The 16,744-nt window shown below is 38.2% G+C and overlaps 1 protein-coding gene across 1 annotated transcript in view; it reads left to right on the top strand.

The window, feature by feature from the left end:
* Positions 1–12,461, top strand: part of TBCK (TBC1 domain containing kinase) — an 88,432-nt gene extending 75,971 nt beyond the window's left edge. Inside the window, exons 25-26 of the mRNA XM_054293682.1 lie at positions 1,227–1,386; positions 12,119–12,461. Coding sequence (XP_054149657.1) covers positions 1,227–1,386; positions 12,119–12,229 — 271 coding nt within the window. The 3' untranslated portion in view covers positions 12,230–12,461. The remainder of the gene's footprint in view (positions 1–1,226; positions 1,387–12,118) is intronic.
* The last annotated feature ends 4,283 nt before the right edge of the window (positions 12,462–16,744 follow it).

Below are 16,744 nucleotides of genomic sequence, written 5' to 3'. Positions count from 1 at the left end.
ATATCATTTTCCCATTCAAAATAGAAATAAACTGACAACATCAATGAATGTTGCATGATCCTATTTTGTTCTTTCAGATGTTTTTATATAGCCATGCTTTTCCCACACTATAACAATGATGATCATAAAACTGCTACATAAATAATGAGGAACGAATGCTACTATTACTCTAAGTCAATTGAATCTTACCCCTATTTAAGGCAGCTCCTTTATTTAATAGAATTCTGGGATTTAATTATAAATTTAACTAGCTTTCTGCAAGTACAATAATAGAGTGACTAATCTCAGTATTTGACATTGTGTATATTTTTGCAGAACTTTGCTGTTTCGCACCTCTTCAAAGCTGTTTTTGCTTATAGCTGGGGAAAGGGATTGTTCCAGGCATGTGTGTACAGTCTATGAAAGTAATTCAGAGTTTTGTCAAGGCCATAGTGCATTTTCAAATTCATAAAAAGCTAGGTAGTAGTAGTCCAACTCAATTTTTATTTTGGAGACTTTCACATTGAGTATTTATTTATAAAATCTTGTTGAATGATCATCCTCTGAAACTGAAGGACAGCTAACTGTGATATCTCAGAGTTTTTTGCTTTTTGCTTTACAGTACGCATTACACACTTGTTTTTGGCTTTTCAATACCCATTTCACACTTGCTTTTAGTGGGACTACAGATAGTATACTTGGTGCTCATTGTCTGGGAATCTGAGGTCATATACATTAGAATTTCAGTTTAGATCAAAGTAGTAGAAGACTTGTGAGTGTTGACAGGAAGTTTGAGGATATTCCTGATAATCCCTGTTTAGTTTTGGTTCTCACTTTAAGTACTTCATTCTTTTTGCATAAAATGCCTCTGAAAGAGGTGCTCCATCTGCTTATTGGTATTTGGCTCCCCTTAGCAGACTAGAGTTGAAATGAAATCCACAAAAGTAGGTGTCCTGGGGATATTGGCTCTTTAGTACTAAGTATTTCATTTAGCAGATCATTTTCTGTAGTGCTGTGACCTTTTTTGAACCAAACAGCTTTTCATTCTGTGCTTGCTTTCATTGGTTGTGTTGGAAAGTTTTTCTCCATATGAATAAACAGTAAATGAGGTTTGTCAAAATATGGTGTCACAAAAACCCAATGGTGCTGTATCATGGCAGCCAGGATGAGCAGCAGATTCATTCTGCAGCTATTCATGCTCCACAGGTTTCTCTGCCTTTCAGACCTCCTTAACTGATCCTGCTAAGCTTTAACCGTGGCCACATCTCTGGCAGCATCAATGTCCCTTTTGCATCAGCATTTACTGCAGAAGGGGATCTCATCCAGTGCCCAGCGACTGCCACACTGCAGAGCTTCAAAGGAAGAGTTGTGGTGATTGTAGGAAATGCAGTGAAGAACACAGCTGCTGTAAGTATATTGCTGTCATGTGTGTTTTTATCCTTAGACATACATCAATAGCAAGCATATGGCAGTAGTAAAATAAATGCCAGAGTCTGGAAAATTTAGATTAGAGTTTTGTGTATGATAACAGGATTTTGGGTGGTGTTTTTGTTGTTGCTCATTTTTTCTGCTTCTAGACAAAGACATTTCCCTTAAGGTTGTCCACATCTGAGAAGGTTTATGTTTTGAAATGAAATTGCTAAACATCTTCTTCAGCTTTAAAATCTTTATTGTTGCCATGCTGGAGAAGTGCCATCAGCACTTCTATTGTGCATCAGTAAGAGCTTTCGAAATTGGCCTGCATTTACTTTTTGTGGAGTTAAGAAGGACACATGAGGTAAGTGGGATGGTGACAGTACATTATGAAGTGCAAACGAAATAAGACATAATTCATATTCCTACTAGTAAGAAACCATGTATTGCCCATTTTTTAGAATCACTTATTCCTGCAGTTGTGCTTAGTGAAGAGGAAAATGGTCCTTACTGGTAACTTCTGTATGATATATTTACGGTCAGTGCCTTTAGCTAGACAGGAAGAATATTCAAACTTGCCTGTTCCTTTCTACAACAAAATATTTGATGGTGTTGAAAACTGCCAGAGGAACAAGTGAAAGTGCCTAAGTATTTCTTTCACTGTACTTCTCTCAGATGAAGAAAAGCTATCCTTTTTTTTTCAGACACACTCTTAATTATGGTTTAACTTTAGTTCACTGTTCCTTGAGCCTGTTTACTCAAAGGACATGAACTGTAACCCTGATATGACAAGGAGTGCTGTGAATCATTAAAAGGTCTTCATGTCAGGAACAGCAGAAGCATCAGCCTGACACGTGCTGTTCATTTAATACTTGTAGGGAGTTGTAAGTAGATGGAGAAATCCCCTTGATTAACCTGCATTTCATCATCTAGAAAATTAACTTGTGATATGTATCAGGTTTCTTAAATACTAACAGAGATGGCATGAAAGAGGCTGTAAAGCATCTCTCACATAGTTTCAGTAATGAGTATGTGGCTTTGTGTGTGAATCCAGGTAATTTCATCTTTTTTAATGTTTCAAAATTTTTGAAATGAACATGAAATGTTTCCTTTGCTGTGCAGCTAAAGAAATCTTGCATTGTGCTTAGTGCAAGTACTTTGGTCACATGGGAGGTGCTGTCTTATCCTCTAAACCCAGATTTTCAGCAGCCAAGACAATGTTGACCCAGAATTGTCAATATTATAGCTTTCCATAAAGAAGAAATGCTGCTTTGACTCTTGATTTGCTTTCAGGGTTCTTGAATCCATAGCAAAAGAGTTTAGAGCTTTAAATAGTAACAAAATACTGGATTGACCAGTCTGACCACAAATTAATTCAATACTAAACCCTAAATACTGGTTGGAACTCACCAGCTCTATCACACCCTTAAAGTACATATAACACCAGCCTCAGTTTGAATGTGTAGATAACACCTTTTCTTTTGTGGATAATTTTTTAAGGCCAGTTTCAGTTTTACTCTGCACAGTTGCATGGAACTATCTGTCACACCCAAGCTATGGTGTTCAAGGTTTGACAAGAGCCATAGTTTTTACCTTCTAAATTTTACTAGGTAATCCAATCAGAGGAAAAAATTTAAAAGTGAATGCATGGAAACAAAACCAATTTTTTTCCATGTTATAAGATGCTCAACTTTAAATGTGTATTTTCTAAGCAGAGGTATGTATTTCCGGATGAAATGAGATGAGCCAAAAATTGTAACTTCTGCCATAAAGGAGAATTTTTCAGAAGTGTTCACTGATATTTAGTCCACTAAAAATTTGGAGATTACTATATATTTGGTTGAAATTTATATAGGACCGAGAGGCAGGCATAAGTGTGGAAAAACACTAATGTTTATGGGGCTGTTTGTAATTAGAAGGTTGAATCTTCCAATTGTGCTTCATATGAACAGCCTACTTGGCATCACTTAAAAATAATTTAAAGAGCAAAGTGAAGTATAGTGAACAGACCTGTTGACAAAGTCTTTTTGCACTTTGTTTCTGTTTCTATTTTTTGCATTTGATTTGGCACCAGATTATAAAACATTTAAATGGGAAAGAAAATGCTGTCTAGAATTATTATATTCTGAATAGAATGTGAGATGTGAGAGGGAAAACTGAAATCTTCACCACAGCACTGATCCAGCAAGAGGAGTAGGAAGGCAGCAGAGTCTCATAGTGCCTCTGGATCTGACAGTTCTGGCTCTGGTTGAACACTCCCTTAGTACAGAATTAAAACAGGGTAATCCTGCATGCTAAGCCATTGATGCTACTAACCCTAAAAATTAAATTAATATATTGACTGATGTACAAGAGCCTTACTGAATGCACCATTAGCAGCATGAAGATATTGAAAAAGAGGTATTGTGTGGTGACGTTTGGCTCACACTTCTCTGGAAAATATTCCTTCCTTTCAGCTGCTTCTCACTTGGTGCCAGCCTTTCTTCCAGGTTTTTCTGGGCACTTGTTAACAGAGCAGATACTTGTTTTTCTCTGAAAACAGCAGGAAACCTCCACATAAAGGGCATTATTTTGGAGTTTGATCTTTAGCTTTTGGATATGTTAAATGGCATCATCTCCTAAGTGAGTTGAATGCCCCTTTCCCACCTCCACAGACAGATAAGCACCTTGTAAATTCCATTATGGACAAGGGATCCTTACAGTTGGGAATATAACAGTTAAATGGGCAATAAGTGTTCAGCTCTAGCTTCTTCTTTGGTCTAGGACAAATAACATGTCTCCTGATTTTTGTCACTTTGAAAGTCAGAGATACAGCAAGTAAAAAGGTGGATTATAGTTATGCATATGTAGAACAGGGATTATTTTGGGTCTTTTTGTGGAAGGGTGACATTACTTCATCTTCCCTCCTTTAGGCAGCTTTGAGGTGCTAAGCCATTATCTGTTTCCATTTCAAACTTTTGTCTATATTACTGCAATGTTGACTGAATTTAGAACCTTATCTGACACTAAATCATTCTCTAGTAATTTTATTTTGACAGTGGCATACTTCTACTTCTGTCACATGGTTGTTTAATAAATGTGTTTCCCCCAGTGGTTTAATACATGTGCTTTATTGTCAACTAAAGGCTATAACAGAATAAAATATACAGGATGCTTAAATCTGTCTAATAATTAGCAACTTATTTATGTTCTGCTTGGAAGAAGACAGATAAGCTGTAAGTCAAAGCTTTAAAAAATCTGTCTTTATAGCTGAGAAATAAATTCTAAATTGTAAATTCTAATTATTCCATCGATTACTTTTTGTCTAGATGAGTTATGCTGCTATAAATATATTGTCTAGACAACTTCTGTAAGTTACTGAAGCAAAGTAGTCATTCTTGCTGCATTGCAATAGCTAATAGATTAAATACATTAATGATCTCCAAAACAAAGACAAGAAGTTCTGATTTTCCATTAGATCTTTCTGACTGTTTTCAAGGCAAGAGGGAGAGGGTCAAATTCAAAATTCCTTTTGTATAACATATTCTTGGCTTGGAAAAAAAATAATTTTTTTCTATATGAAAATAGCATATATTATTTCCTCTCTCCTAGTACATTTTCAAAAATTCATTTCTGCTTATATGAAGACTGAGGCACATAGGTTAAAGTGTCTGGTTACTCTGAATTTGTGTGATTTTATTGTCATCTTCCCCAGGCCTTTTTAAAAGCCCTTGCCAGAGAAACAAGTCCATGCATGATTTCTTCAGTTACAAACTTGTCTTAAAACCACAAATGGATACCCATGAAGCTTCACAGGGCGATCTGAAGATTAGGAATTGCATAGGATACTAAAGGACAGGTGCTTCTTAAAACAAATACATTTATTTGGGAGGGCCTAATGAAATCTCTGGAGTGCAAGTAAACGGAAATTAGGCAATAAACTTCTGAAGATGTTTCCGCTATACATCTTTTAGACTCTGTTTCCCTGTAAATAGTTTCTGCAGAAAAGAGAACAATTGGAATGAGAACTCTTCTCTTTGCAGGGATAGAGGGGCCCCTTATGATTCCCAGAACAGCTCTTTCATGTTTGTTTTGTTAAGGCCCCATTCTCCCATCTGCATTCAGACTCCAAGCCTTCTGGAATCACCAGAGCCTCCTTGTTGCCTTTAAAGAGGAAGAGATTAAGCTTGTCTTTGGAAAAGTTTGGAACATTTTAGTTAATCAGCAACAATACTTCTGGTTGTAACTCTCCCCAGTACATGGTTAAGTCTTCATTATTTTCTTCTGTAAATTTAGCCCTTGTTATTATTGTAACAAGTGTAATGTATGCATGCTTTCCTTCATGGAGAGAGAGCAGCCCTGCTGCTGTTGCCAGTGCCTGCTCTCCATACAGCCTGAGAGACCCTTGGGCTGCCAGCCAGGAGCTGTGCTGTGCTGCTGTCACTCTGCCCCTGGCTTTGGCCAGGGAGCACTGAATGCCTCAGGTACAGCAGTGAGGACCTAAATCTGTCACTGCCACAGCCAGGTATGAAAGAGGAAGGGACAAAAATGCAAGATCTTAGAGGCAGAATTTGGGTGTTCCTTTTACTCTGAAGTAAGTGCCAAGGAAAGCAGGCTAATTCTAGAACTCCAAAATAGGTTCTCTATTTTTTAATTTTTTACTGAGACCAGTGGTAGCAGCCACTGGAAATTTTAGTTGTTATTTGATGTAGGAGTTGTTTGGCCTGTGTGCCTTACTATGCAGAGGTCTGGATGGTTCTGGAATGAGGAATCAGGGACCCCTTGGCTTTCCTATGAAAATATGTCTGAGAGATGCTGGCAAGCAGGATGTCAGCTCTTTTCAATCATCTGAGGACAGGGAAGGTAGGAGAATGGTGGACCTGAATCTTGGAGTGGTGCTGTCAGGCAGTGCTTATAGTCTTTGTGGACTGCACCTCTGAAAGAGTACTCTTGTCCTTGATGGAGCTTGCATGGATGAGGTTGTATCCATGTTGCTTAGGGCTGCTGCATTATGACAGAATTTTCACTTTCTGGGGCTGTTTCTCAGCTCTGAGACAAGAGTTTTGTGTTTCCTGGTATTCCAGTTCAGAGAATCTGAAATGGTGAAAACTGAAATAGAGATGGTAATGAACTATAAATATTTGTTATAGGTTCAGGACTTTGTGTAAGGATATACCAGCCAGAATGGTTCTGGTGAATTTGGCAAATACAATATCCATGCTGCTTGTCTGGAGTAGTGTTGTTTTGCATTTCTCTAAACTGTATCTGAACCAGCCTTTGAATAGGATGGACTGACTGACTGCTGCAGGAGGGTTTGAGTAGAAACTGGACAAAATTTGCAGTTTGGGTAGTGTTAGGAGAAAGTACTACAAATCACAAAGAAATGTTTTTCATTATCAAGTACTTCTTTGACCATTTTTCAATATCTAAGGCAACCCATAGACCTGGGAGGAGGTCATAGAATCTTTCACAGAGACTCATACTAACTTTTTTTTATATCCAAGCCAGCTGTTATGTCTCTTTTCAAAATTACATATTTATGTTCCCTAACAGCTTTTTTAATTTTCTGTTATGTGAAAAATAGGGTAGTTTTCTTTCTGTATTTTCATTTTACATTCCATTCATCTATAATGTGTGCACTGCATTTATTTTGCTCCATATGAATTAGCTGTGCTACAGCAGCTAAATGTCTGCAACTGACTTTAATTTTCAAGTTCTCACTTTCAGCTGAGTTTTTTTTAATGCATATGATTTCTAGGTGGAAATTTTAAAATACAGGTGTTTAAAATTTATCACTTGAAGAAGTTTGAGTGTTTACTCTTACTTTCATTCTCAGTAAAACTTGTTCTGAAACCAGCTATTAAATACCTGTTTGTTTAGGCTTATTTTCAAATCTTAGCATGTAAGTCCTTTAAGTTACTGCTGTGTTTTTGTACTGATGGAATGGAAAGTGTTCCCTTTTGGCCAGGTCTACATATAGAGAATTTTCCTTTGATCTTGCTAGAGCAGTTGGTTCTATGTTCCACCCCTCCCACCCCCTGGTAAGTGTTTGCACCAAGTTCTGTTTGTTTTTTAACTTCCATTCACTTTATGGTAATACTACAACCAACAACTAGGCACTGTTTTGTTGATATGGGAGGTTTTAGGTTCCTATCTTTTCCATGGTGTTTAAGTGTTATTTATCTGGAACCCTTTAATATAAGAAGTAGCTGACTAAAAATAATCTTGTGTACTGGATCTCTGTTGTGGCATATGGTGAGTGTTGTTTAAAAAGTTGCAAACTGATCACTTTGACTGTTGAGCTTTCAGAGAGGTGTAGGTGAGCTCTTGGACTGAAATCACACAGCAAAATAGACTGCAATTCCTGGGAGGTTTGTGTAGCATGAGTTTGCTAGTGAAATCTAGAAATAATCTTGTGGAAATGAATGAATACTATGAAATTTGATTGATATTTCTCCTCCAACTTCTCTTTTCCTTCTGACTCTTTTGGAGTAAGCTGTTAATATTTATATATACACTTATCACAGTGATCATTTTTGGTATTCTAGTGCAGGGTGTTGCTCCTCCTTCCCTCCCAGCGTGCCCTTTAATTACAGCCTGTCACAGACATGTCTGGCAGATTGAATAATGTGTGCACAGCCCCTCGTGGCTGGCCCAAAGGGTGCTGGGAGTGGAGGGTTCACACTCACACTCTTGTGCTATCACACTCTGCTGCAGACAGCCTGAAAATGTGACGTGCCTGGCATCAGACATGCAGCACTTGAAAGCTGCTCTTTTGCTGCTTGGAGCAGGCTAGTAGAAACATTTTGATAAATTCTCCAATGTGCATATCATTAAGGTTCTCGATGGTGCTTAAAGGAGCAGTCCTGTTCTGCTATTTATATTGAGAGCATCACCAAGGCAGGGTAAAATCTTTAATATTTGCCCAGATTTTGGTATGAATTTGCTGTGATCTTGTCTGTCTCTGAAAGCCTGACTTTTTGTATCTGCATGAAGAGTCTTAACTGACTACTTTCAAATGCAAATTGCAACATTCTGGCTCAGTTATGTTCATCAAGAAGGCTGTTTTGTGTGGAATTGATGGATGCATTACTTAATAGAGGAACTGTATTTCCAAAGTCCTCAGCAGAGTCATCATATAGTAGTCATTAAACAAGTTTATCACTTATTCATCCTTTCATATGTAATATTGTAATATTTGCTGTGAAAGCAGCAAGAAGAATTTCAATTTGGAAGTTCAGTTTAAGCATTAGATGCGACCAGGGAAAATGCAGTAACTGGGCTTGGGAATCTCATTTTGAGGAAAGGCCACCTGAAGCAGAAAGTAAAAAGCTTAAAGTCCTGTAGTATCCCTTGAAGCCTTTCTCAGATAGGCACAACTCCCATTTCCCCCAACTAGTCTTCTTGTCTAAATGAAAGCAGAAGCATTACAGAGGAGTGAGATCCATTGGTGGTGTGAGGAAAGATACATTTCAGAAGTTACATCAACACAAACATTTGATAAATTTGAGAAAGTTTAATCATATAATAAAGTACAGTATATTTCTATTTACAGAAATATATTTCTGTAAAATGGAATTTAATTGTACACTACCTTTATGTGTTTCAATACATCTGTCTTTAAAATGTAGGTGCTTTACAGGTTGCTAAGGGTGATGTAAACCATGGGCTTACCTCTTCACCATGTTATTTTCAATTTTTACAGCACCTTTGTAAGTTGGATTATTTAGTGAACTACAAATTACATATTCAGGTTCCTGTTAGTAAACTTCTAGTTGACACTTTCTGGTTGCATTTATAAAGGAGACAGAGCCCCTGCATGCATTCCAGGATGGCAGTTTCTGCTGTAGAAGGTCTGGGGCATTCATCCAGGAGAGCACCTTGGGATTTTTTTGATGCATGAGATTTTGCTCTTTTTGGATCAACGATTTTTATTTTTTCCAGCTTCTTAGGAAGCATTAATTTTTTTAATCTTTATTTCTTTGATTCAGGCAACTGATATTGGGCATAACTGAGATCAAACTGGGGAGAAAATCTATGTAGCTGTTTCAAACAGTCCTTCCTGTCGTGCCCCTCCATCAGTGCATACACCAGAAATAACACTCCCCTGTGTTTTGAAAATAGTGCCTTCATGGAGTGTATTTTGGCAAGGCAAGGTAGCAGGTGGTGTTGGAACATTTCTGACACGTGGTGAACAAGTTCCTGTTCTTGTCTGCCAGAGACAGGCTCCTCTGGCTGGGAGAGGGTGGCACTGACATGTGCAGAGGAACAGAACTATAAAAAGTCAAACCTTTAATAAGAAAGACTGCTGTTTCAGTAAGAGAATATTTCTTAGCTTAGTAAGAAATAGTAGTAACTTTTGCTTTACCAAAAGCTACTAGTTCTATTCCAGTGGAAAAATGGAGGTAAGGCAGAAGGTAAAACAGGAATGTCTTTGATCAGCTCACATCCTATTGCCATGTGACTTAAACCTGGAGCCTTTTGTGTAGTGCCTGGGCAGATGTATGAGCAAAGCTCTTGGAGGCTAAAATTGGGGATTGGATGGCAGCTCTCAGCTTATGTCAATGTGCCTCTCAGCCCCTGATCACAGCTAATTCCCACAGGAGTGAGGTACTGGTAGCAGCACATTTCCTGCTCTGTGGTTTTTTCCTGGATGTTCAGCTGCAATATTTTGAACTGTATTTACAGCATTTCTCACTGAAACTAGGCAGACAACTGCAAACAGTTCTGTGACAACTTAAAAAAAAAAGCTTATCTTATGGTATATCATTTTGTGCATTCTGCCATCGTTGCCCAGATTTTGCAGTGCTTGCTTCCCAGAGGCCCTGCAAGAAGCAACAAATTCCTCACTGTAAGATTTTAAAGTGACCTTGTCATATGAAGTAAAGAAAATCTATTTTTAGACATACCTTGTTTACTAAAGCAGTTCTAAAATACAGTTTATTATCAGCATTTAAAAAATATCAGTAGTCAGAGAGTGGAACATCTCTGTTGACACATGGGACACTGTATTCAGGAAATAACCTGCTGCTTCCTGCAGCCTGAAGGCTCATTGCCATTTTTCATTTCTGCTGGCTCTGAGCAGCGTTGGTGTCTAAGACACAGCACTGAACATCAGTCACAGGTGGAGAGCACTGTGAGGTGACAGATATGTCCATGTAAGGTAGAGATATCTGGTAGGACTATTTCACTGGAAATATGAACTATTTTTGTAGCTCATGGTGTGCACAGCTCAGTGCTATTTTTGTTTGTACTTTACTGCACACCACACCTTTATGGACTGTGATTATAGCAAGAGATATTTGGGCTCTCCTAGTGATGTCTCTGTGCATATTGCACCACCTGTGCAGCCAAGAACCTTTCCAAAAGCATGGCATTTGCTTTGCTCCTGAAAGCTGACATCCACATATGGTGGAAGTTTACTGTCAGCTGCTTTGATTGCTTGATTGCAGGATTTTTTTATTTGATTCTTTGATTCCTGTACTGAATAATCCAAACTGATGGGGAAAGAGATGATCGAACTTTGAGTCTTCCCTGAACAGCCACCTGAAACAAATTTAACAGCCAAAATGTTGACAAGTAATCATGTAATATATCTAGTTCTGCCTTAGCACTCTTATGCTGTAATAGGTAACTAGGAGAAAAATAAATTAAAAAATAAATTCCATGTATTGAGTTTGGTTGGGGTGCCCAGAGCTGTTCTTGAGTTGGTAATTTAGTTGTTTGTGCAAAGTCAACAACCTGGACATCACACTTGCACCTGTTCTCAAATAGCATCACTAATTATTTTAAAGAGTCAAAAAGGGAATTGTGAATGTTTTACATAGCCCATTGGAAGCACTCAATGGTTTTACAAATGGTACTGATTTGACAACCAGTTTTAAAGAAACAGTCTCAAAGACGCAGATGGCAGAGCAATCTCTCACAGCTATTGGAAATTAAGTAAATCTATTAATTTCTCACTGATTAGTTCATTTTGGTGCTTGCTTTTAATGCATTGTAGTCAGTGTCTAGAAGGCAAATTTGACATGCAATACAGAAACAATTGTTTGGATTTTAGTATTCTGAAACAAAATTTTGATTTTTTTACTCATGATTATTTTGATATACAAAACATCTTTGTCAGTGCAATGTTTCACAGAGTTCCTATGTGGGAATTGGCAATTGCTGTGTTTGGTTAATGGCATGACCTGCTTGAGGAGAGAGGCTTTCCATGGTGGGGGGGTACCTGCTTGTACTGTTTAGCCTGCCTGTGGGCACACTGGTGGGAGCAGGGAGGATTAGAGATGGTAAACCCCAAATTCATATCTGACATCTGTGAGATCAGGTCACATCAGACAAGTCTGACAGGGAAGCAAATCACTTTCTCTTCAAACAGTGATGCTTGTACACTTGGGAAGCTGCAGAAAAGAGCTGGGAGTTAGGTTGATGCACAGAAAAATATTTGTTAGTTCATGCTTTGAGAGAGGCTCCAGTGATTGCCCTGAGATTAAACAGTCCTTTTAGAATGAGGTAAAAACCTGCATAAGCAGAGATAAATAAAGTTCATTGTTATTAGTGTGACTCTTTCAGGTTTTAACTTTCAGCTGTTTTAACACACTGGCCTGAGCTCCTGTGTTGGACTTGTGGTGCAAAAAAAGAACTTCCTTTGGTCTGATATTTTTTGTTTCATTTGCCTTACATAACAGAAAGTTATTATCACTTAAGGACTATGATATACAGTGGGCTAATGATATATCTGTTTCAGTTTGCAGCTCATCTAGTGAAAAACAAGTACCCAAGGGTCTGCATCCTTGATGGAGGGATCAACAAGATCAAGCCAACTGGTCTCCTCACTGTTCCTTCTCCACAAATCTGAGTGACTGTAAACATTCAGGACAATCTGTCTGAAGAGGAAAGTCCTACCTGCAGCACAGATATCCTGAGCCTGAAGGGCATTATGGCATCTTCACAAGCTGTCCTGGTGATCAGTGTCTTGTCCTGCAGCTGTGGAGCCCTGGAGTTTTGTGTTTGTTCTTTAATATAGGGCTTAGTTGGAACTGATCAAAACTGAAGCTTTAAGCTTTCCAAGAAACCTCTTTCAGCGTTGATGCAGTGCAGAAGTGCTTGGGCAAGTCTGAACACAGAGAGAGGAATTTAACCTGGCTTTTGGTGTCTTACATTTCTGTGGAACAAAGTTAACTGGCACTTGATGGCTCTAAGGTGCACTTAGATTATTTGAAAAAGTATTTTACTGTGAATATTGAAAGTAGCAAAATGAAACTGTACCATGTATATTGTGTGAAAAAGTGTGTTCCCTAATATTTGAAAAGTAATTGCTGTATCTTCTGGATTGCTTTATTTCTGGAGAAAGTGTTTTTTCATCTGGTTTGGAAATAAAGATGTGTCCCAAATTGAAAGTCACTGTAAGAGCAGCTGCTGATTCAATCCAAAATCTGTCACAAGGTGGAAAATTTCTTCTACTCTGTGGTGAATTGAACAATCTATTTCTATAATCATATAAAATTTAACAATTTCTGGAACAATTACAGTTACCAGAAAGGTGGGCTTTCAACAGTACTGTGTCTTAGGAGTATAAAGAATTTATTATTAAAATAATAGTGTGCTTCCATTTTAGAATCTCATGCCTTGGAAGGAAACATTGCAATTTTAATTTTCATGTGAAAACATTCTAGAATTATCACTCTTGTATGAATTGGAAGTTGAGAGTTCTCTTTGGCCCTCTACTCTTTCAGCTAGTGGTGTCAGTTTTCTTGGGGATTTTTTGAGTCCTAGAAGATGAACGTTGGCACTGACAGGTTGGGACAGCAAACCTGCTTTGGAGCTGGGCTGGCTGCAAGTGCTGCACGTGAGTGAAAGCAGGCTCCCACAAAGGGCATAAGGTGGCTGTGCAGCAAAGATGTGGGAATCACTTTGCAGTCAGAAGCCAAAAGCATTTAAAGCACCAAGAGAAACAGGACTTGGCATATCTCTTGCTGAGAAGCTAAAAATAAACTTGATTCAGACAGCTACCACCTTTCAAGAGATGTGGGGAAAAGAAACCCCAACACCCCATTCCTCCCCCTCAAAATCCCATGTTAGGTTTGCTATCTTGTCATGTCCATTATTCTAAAAATAATGCTGGAGATGGGAGGAAGGCTAGGAAAATAAAATAATCTGTCTTCAAGAATGCTCCTTGAAAATAATTCATTTAATCCAGGAAAAGTAGTTATGATAATGTAAAACTGTCACTATGGCACTGAAATTAAATAGAAATGTGGAAGAATGTGTTTTAGAAGACCAGAAAGTGTTAGATTTAGTTTTTTACATTTTTAAAGCTGGAAAAAACTGATGCAACATGAGGCTTAATAATCACTGACGTGTGAGAATTAAAATGTATTTTGTAAAATTAACAAAATGACACCAAAGACCTATTCACCTGGTTACAGTCACATATCAGCTTGCATTGTGAATTTGACACCCTGCTCTTTTATTAGAGCCTCATCTGAAACATGGCAGGTTCCACAATACAAGCTCACTGTAGGGTAATGAGGATTTGCCCTGGAGATGGGATTATTTTATGTCTTATTTGAGTATTTTATATCAGGGGTAGGGAATAGTTTTAATTTGGCAAGCAGAACATTGCAGCAGCTAACTATTTTGTTCTTCTTCTGTCACAACAGGTTTCCAAAACTGCCAAGTCTAAGAGAGAGGTGGGAGTGAAAGGCTGGGAACAGTTTCTGTACATCACAGGCAACCTGACCACTTGTTCTGTGGAGTTTTTCAGTGTTGGTGGTTGTGGGTTTGGGGGTTTGTGGTTTTGGGAGGGGTTTTTTGAACTGAAACTGTGGGAGATGAGACTTTGTGAGAGGTGCTGAAAGAGAAGTCTTCATTCTCTTGGTGGGGCAAGCAGAAGGTTTTGTAGAGCTCTTGAAAGATTTCTGGAGGCTGAGTTTTCCAAACATGTGCATTTCTAGAACATGGTTTGTCCAGCTGTGCCATTCTCTGGTTTAGACTGCAGTTGGATGCCATAAAGTTTTAGTAGGATAAAGAAAACAATATTAATGTTCCATGTTGGTGTCTTTTGCTGCTAGCATAAAAATATCATAACTAAATATTTCTCACTGTTGGGCCTGGAAAATGCAGCCTCTCTTAGTCTGTTTTTTCCTGCCATTTTAAAAACATCCCGAATCTGCCCAGCCACCTGGGCCTATAGCTTCCTGCCAGGACAGCCATATTCCCAGAGTATGGTACCCATGTGGGCTTCTAAAAAATGCCAAGGAATTCATTTGCTTTGGCAGCCTTAGACCTATTGATTATTGCCGACTTTGAAACAAGTGCTGCTGACACTGGAGTCCTTCTTCAGACAGCATATATTGAGCTTTTCATTGCAGTTTGCATCTAAGTTCTTTGGGATTTATTTTGTTTTTACAAGTAGATATTTGTCCTGTTTGGTTCACTTCTTTTGGAGCAAAGACTAAGACTATTTGTTCTTATCCTAGAAACCTCCCTTCCTGCACCCATTTTTTTTCCCTTTGTCATCCTGGTTTCTCCCAGGTGCCTAGGTTCTGTGTGACCAGGGTACCTTCCGTGTTCAGGATAGGAACAACTCACAGTGCAGCAGAAAGGAGGGAAGTTACAGTGTTTGCTTCACTCTAACTTTCATAATCTGGTTCGCTTGAGGTGTTTCTGGCTTGTTGATTTTGGGGTGGTTTTGTTGGCTTTTGAGATGTTCTGTTGTTATCCCAGTTTAGCATAAGTCTTCCCTTTTAAATTCTGTTCTTCCCACTGACAGTCCTTTTTGGTAGAGTGTTCCGGTAGACTCTTCCTGGTATATCTGAACTGGAGGCAGTACCCATAGCAGGTGGGCAGATGCTGGTATGTATTCTTTCATTTAGATAATTTATTTTTCTGACTTCCAAGACAATCTCTAGAACTGCTAAGGGCTAAATAATTTGTTAGAGTGGGTGAGGGTTAAATTTCCTCCTTTCTTTTTCCCAGTTTTAATCTATCCTTAGGCTTATTGACAAGATCACTGCACTTCACTGTTGCCTGGGAATTTGTGCATTCATAATCTGTGTAGGCATCACACAGTGGTATGATCTTATTTCTGTCACCTTCTGGATATCATTATCTAGAATTCCTGTGATATTTTAGCCAGCTAAGGAAGATGTTTATTAGAGTACCTCTTAGCTGGACTTCAGAGCTGCATCACACAAAACTCAATGAAACAAAGAACCCCAAATGAAATTACTTTGTTCTTCAGAAGCTGCATCACTGATGTTATTATTGAAGGAGGCACTGTGGGAGCATCTCAATTCTGTGGCCTGAGACATACTTGCTGCTCTTATTTACAGGGTGTGAATGTTGTACAGAATATCACTTGTCAAGATTTAATTTATGTTTGTGCTTTTAATAGCTTATCAAGTTCCTTCAGTTAATATAAAAAATTAGGTATGTCTTTATTTAGCTTTCACAGTGTTCAGATTGAGTTACTAAGAGGCCTGGGAATTGTGTGGGACTGAGTATGGCCTTTTAATCTCCCATTTCCAGTTATCTTTTTTTTGCTGATGAGTCAGATTGGCCTCTCCCATTGTTACATTAGAGACTTTACTGTCATCAGTCTTATCTTGCTATTTTTAATTCTTTTTGTTGAGCTCAGCTTGTGAAAATTAACTGAAAGAATTATTATTCTTCCCAAAAGTGTTTCTTTCCCAGAGAAGTAATGAAACTTGATCTGTGCTGACTTAGCTAACATCAGATTTGTATATTTGACTAGCAAAATTACAGATTTTCCTTTCTGTTTGAATGCTAAGCTATAATGCTGGTATTGTCAATCTTTTAGGTTTCCAGACTTAGTAGAAAGCTGATACCAGAAACTGCAGGCTTGTTTGGAGCTCATGTTTCATTTACTTTTCAAGTGACCATGAAGCTTTAAGTTTGCCACTGCTTTTAAATAATAGCCCCAAAATACCTGTTGGACAACAGTCTCTGTTCTATGACAACAGAGTCTGTATTCCTTTCATTTAGGTTTGAAAATTCTTCTTGTTCTGCCATAAGCATTTGTGATTGAAGAGCATTCAGTTTTGTTGTATGTTCCTCATTATATCAGCATTTAATAAACCAATGTCATACAGAATTTAAAGAAACTTTAAAAACATCTAATCAGTAGAGTGCTGTTACCACTGAATCAATTTGTAAGTATTTTTTGTAAAGTCTTTTTCCAAAATTTGTTTAACCATAATATAAATCCATTATCAGATTAATCTCTAATAGTGGTCTTGCATGTAGAGAGACCCCAGTGCATGCACTCCTATAATTGACATATTTTCCTTCCCTGGTAATGAGTCCTTGTGTGCTTTAGGAGCAGAGACACCAGGTTACCAGACACAGT

The sequence above is a fragment of the Melozone crissalis genome, unplaced genomic scaffold, assembly GCF_028551555.1.
Source record: "Melozone crissalis strain CALT ecotype California unplaced genomic scaffold, PUWL_Pcris_2 ptg000006l_1, whole genome shotgun sequence".
NCBI lineage: Eukaryota > Metazoa > Chordata > Aves > Passeriformes > Passerellidae > Melozone > Melozone crissalis.
The sequence above is the reverse complement of the archived record's forward strand: the minus strand, read 5'-3'. Positions and strand labels throughout refer to the sequence as shown.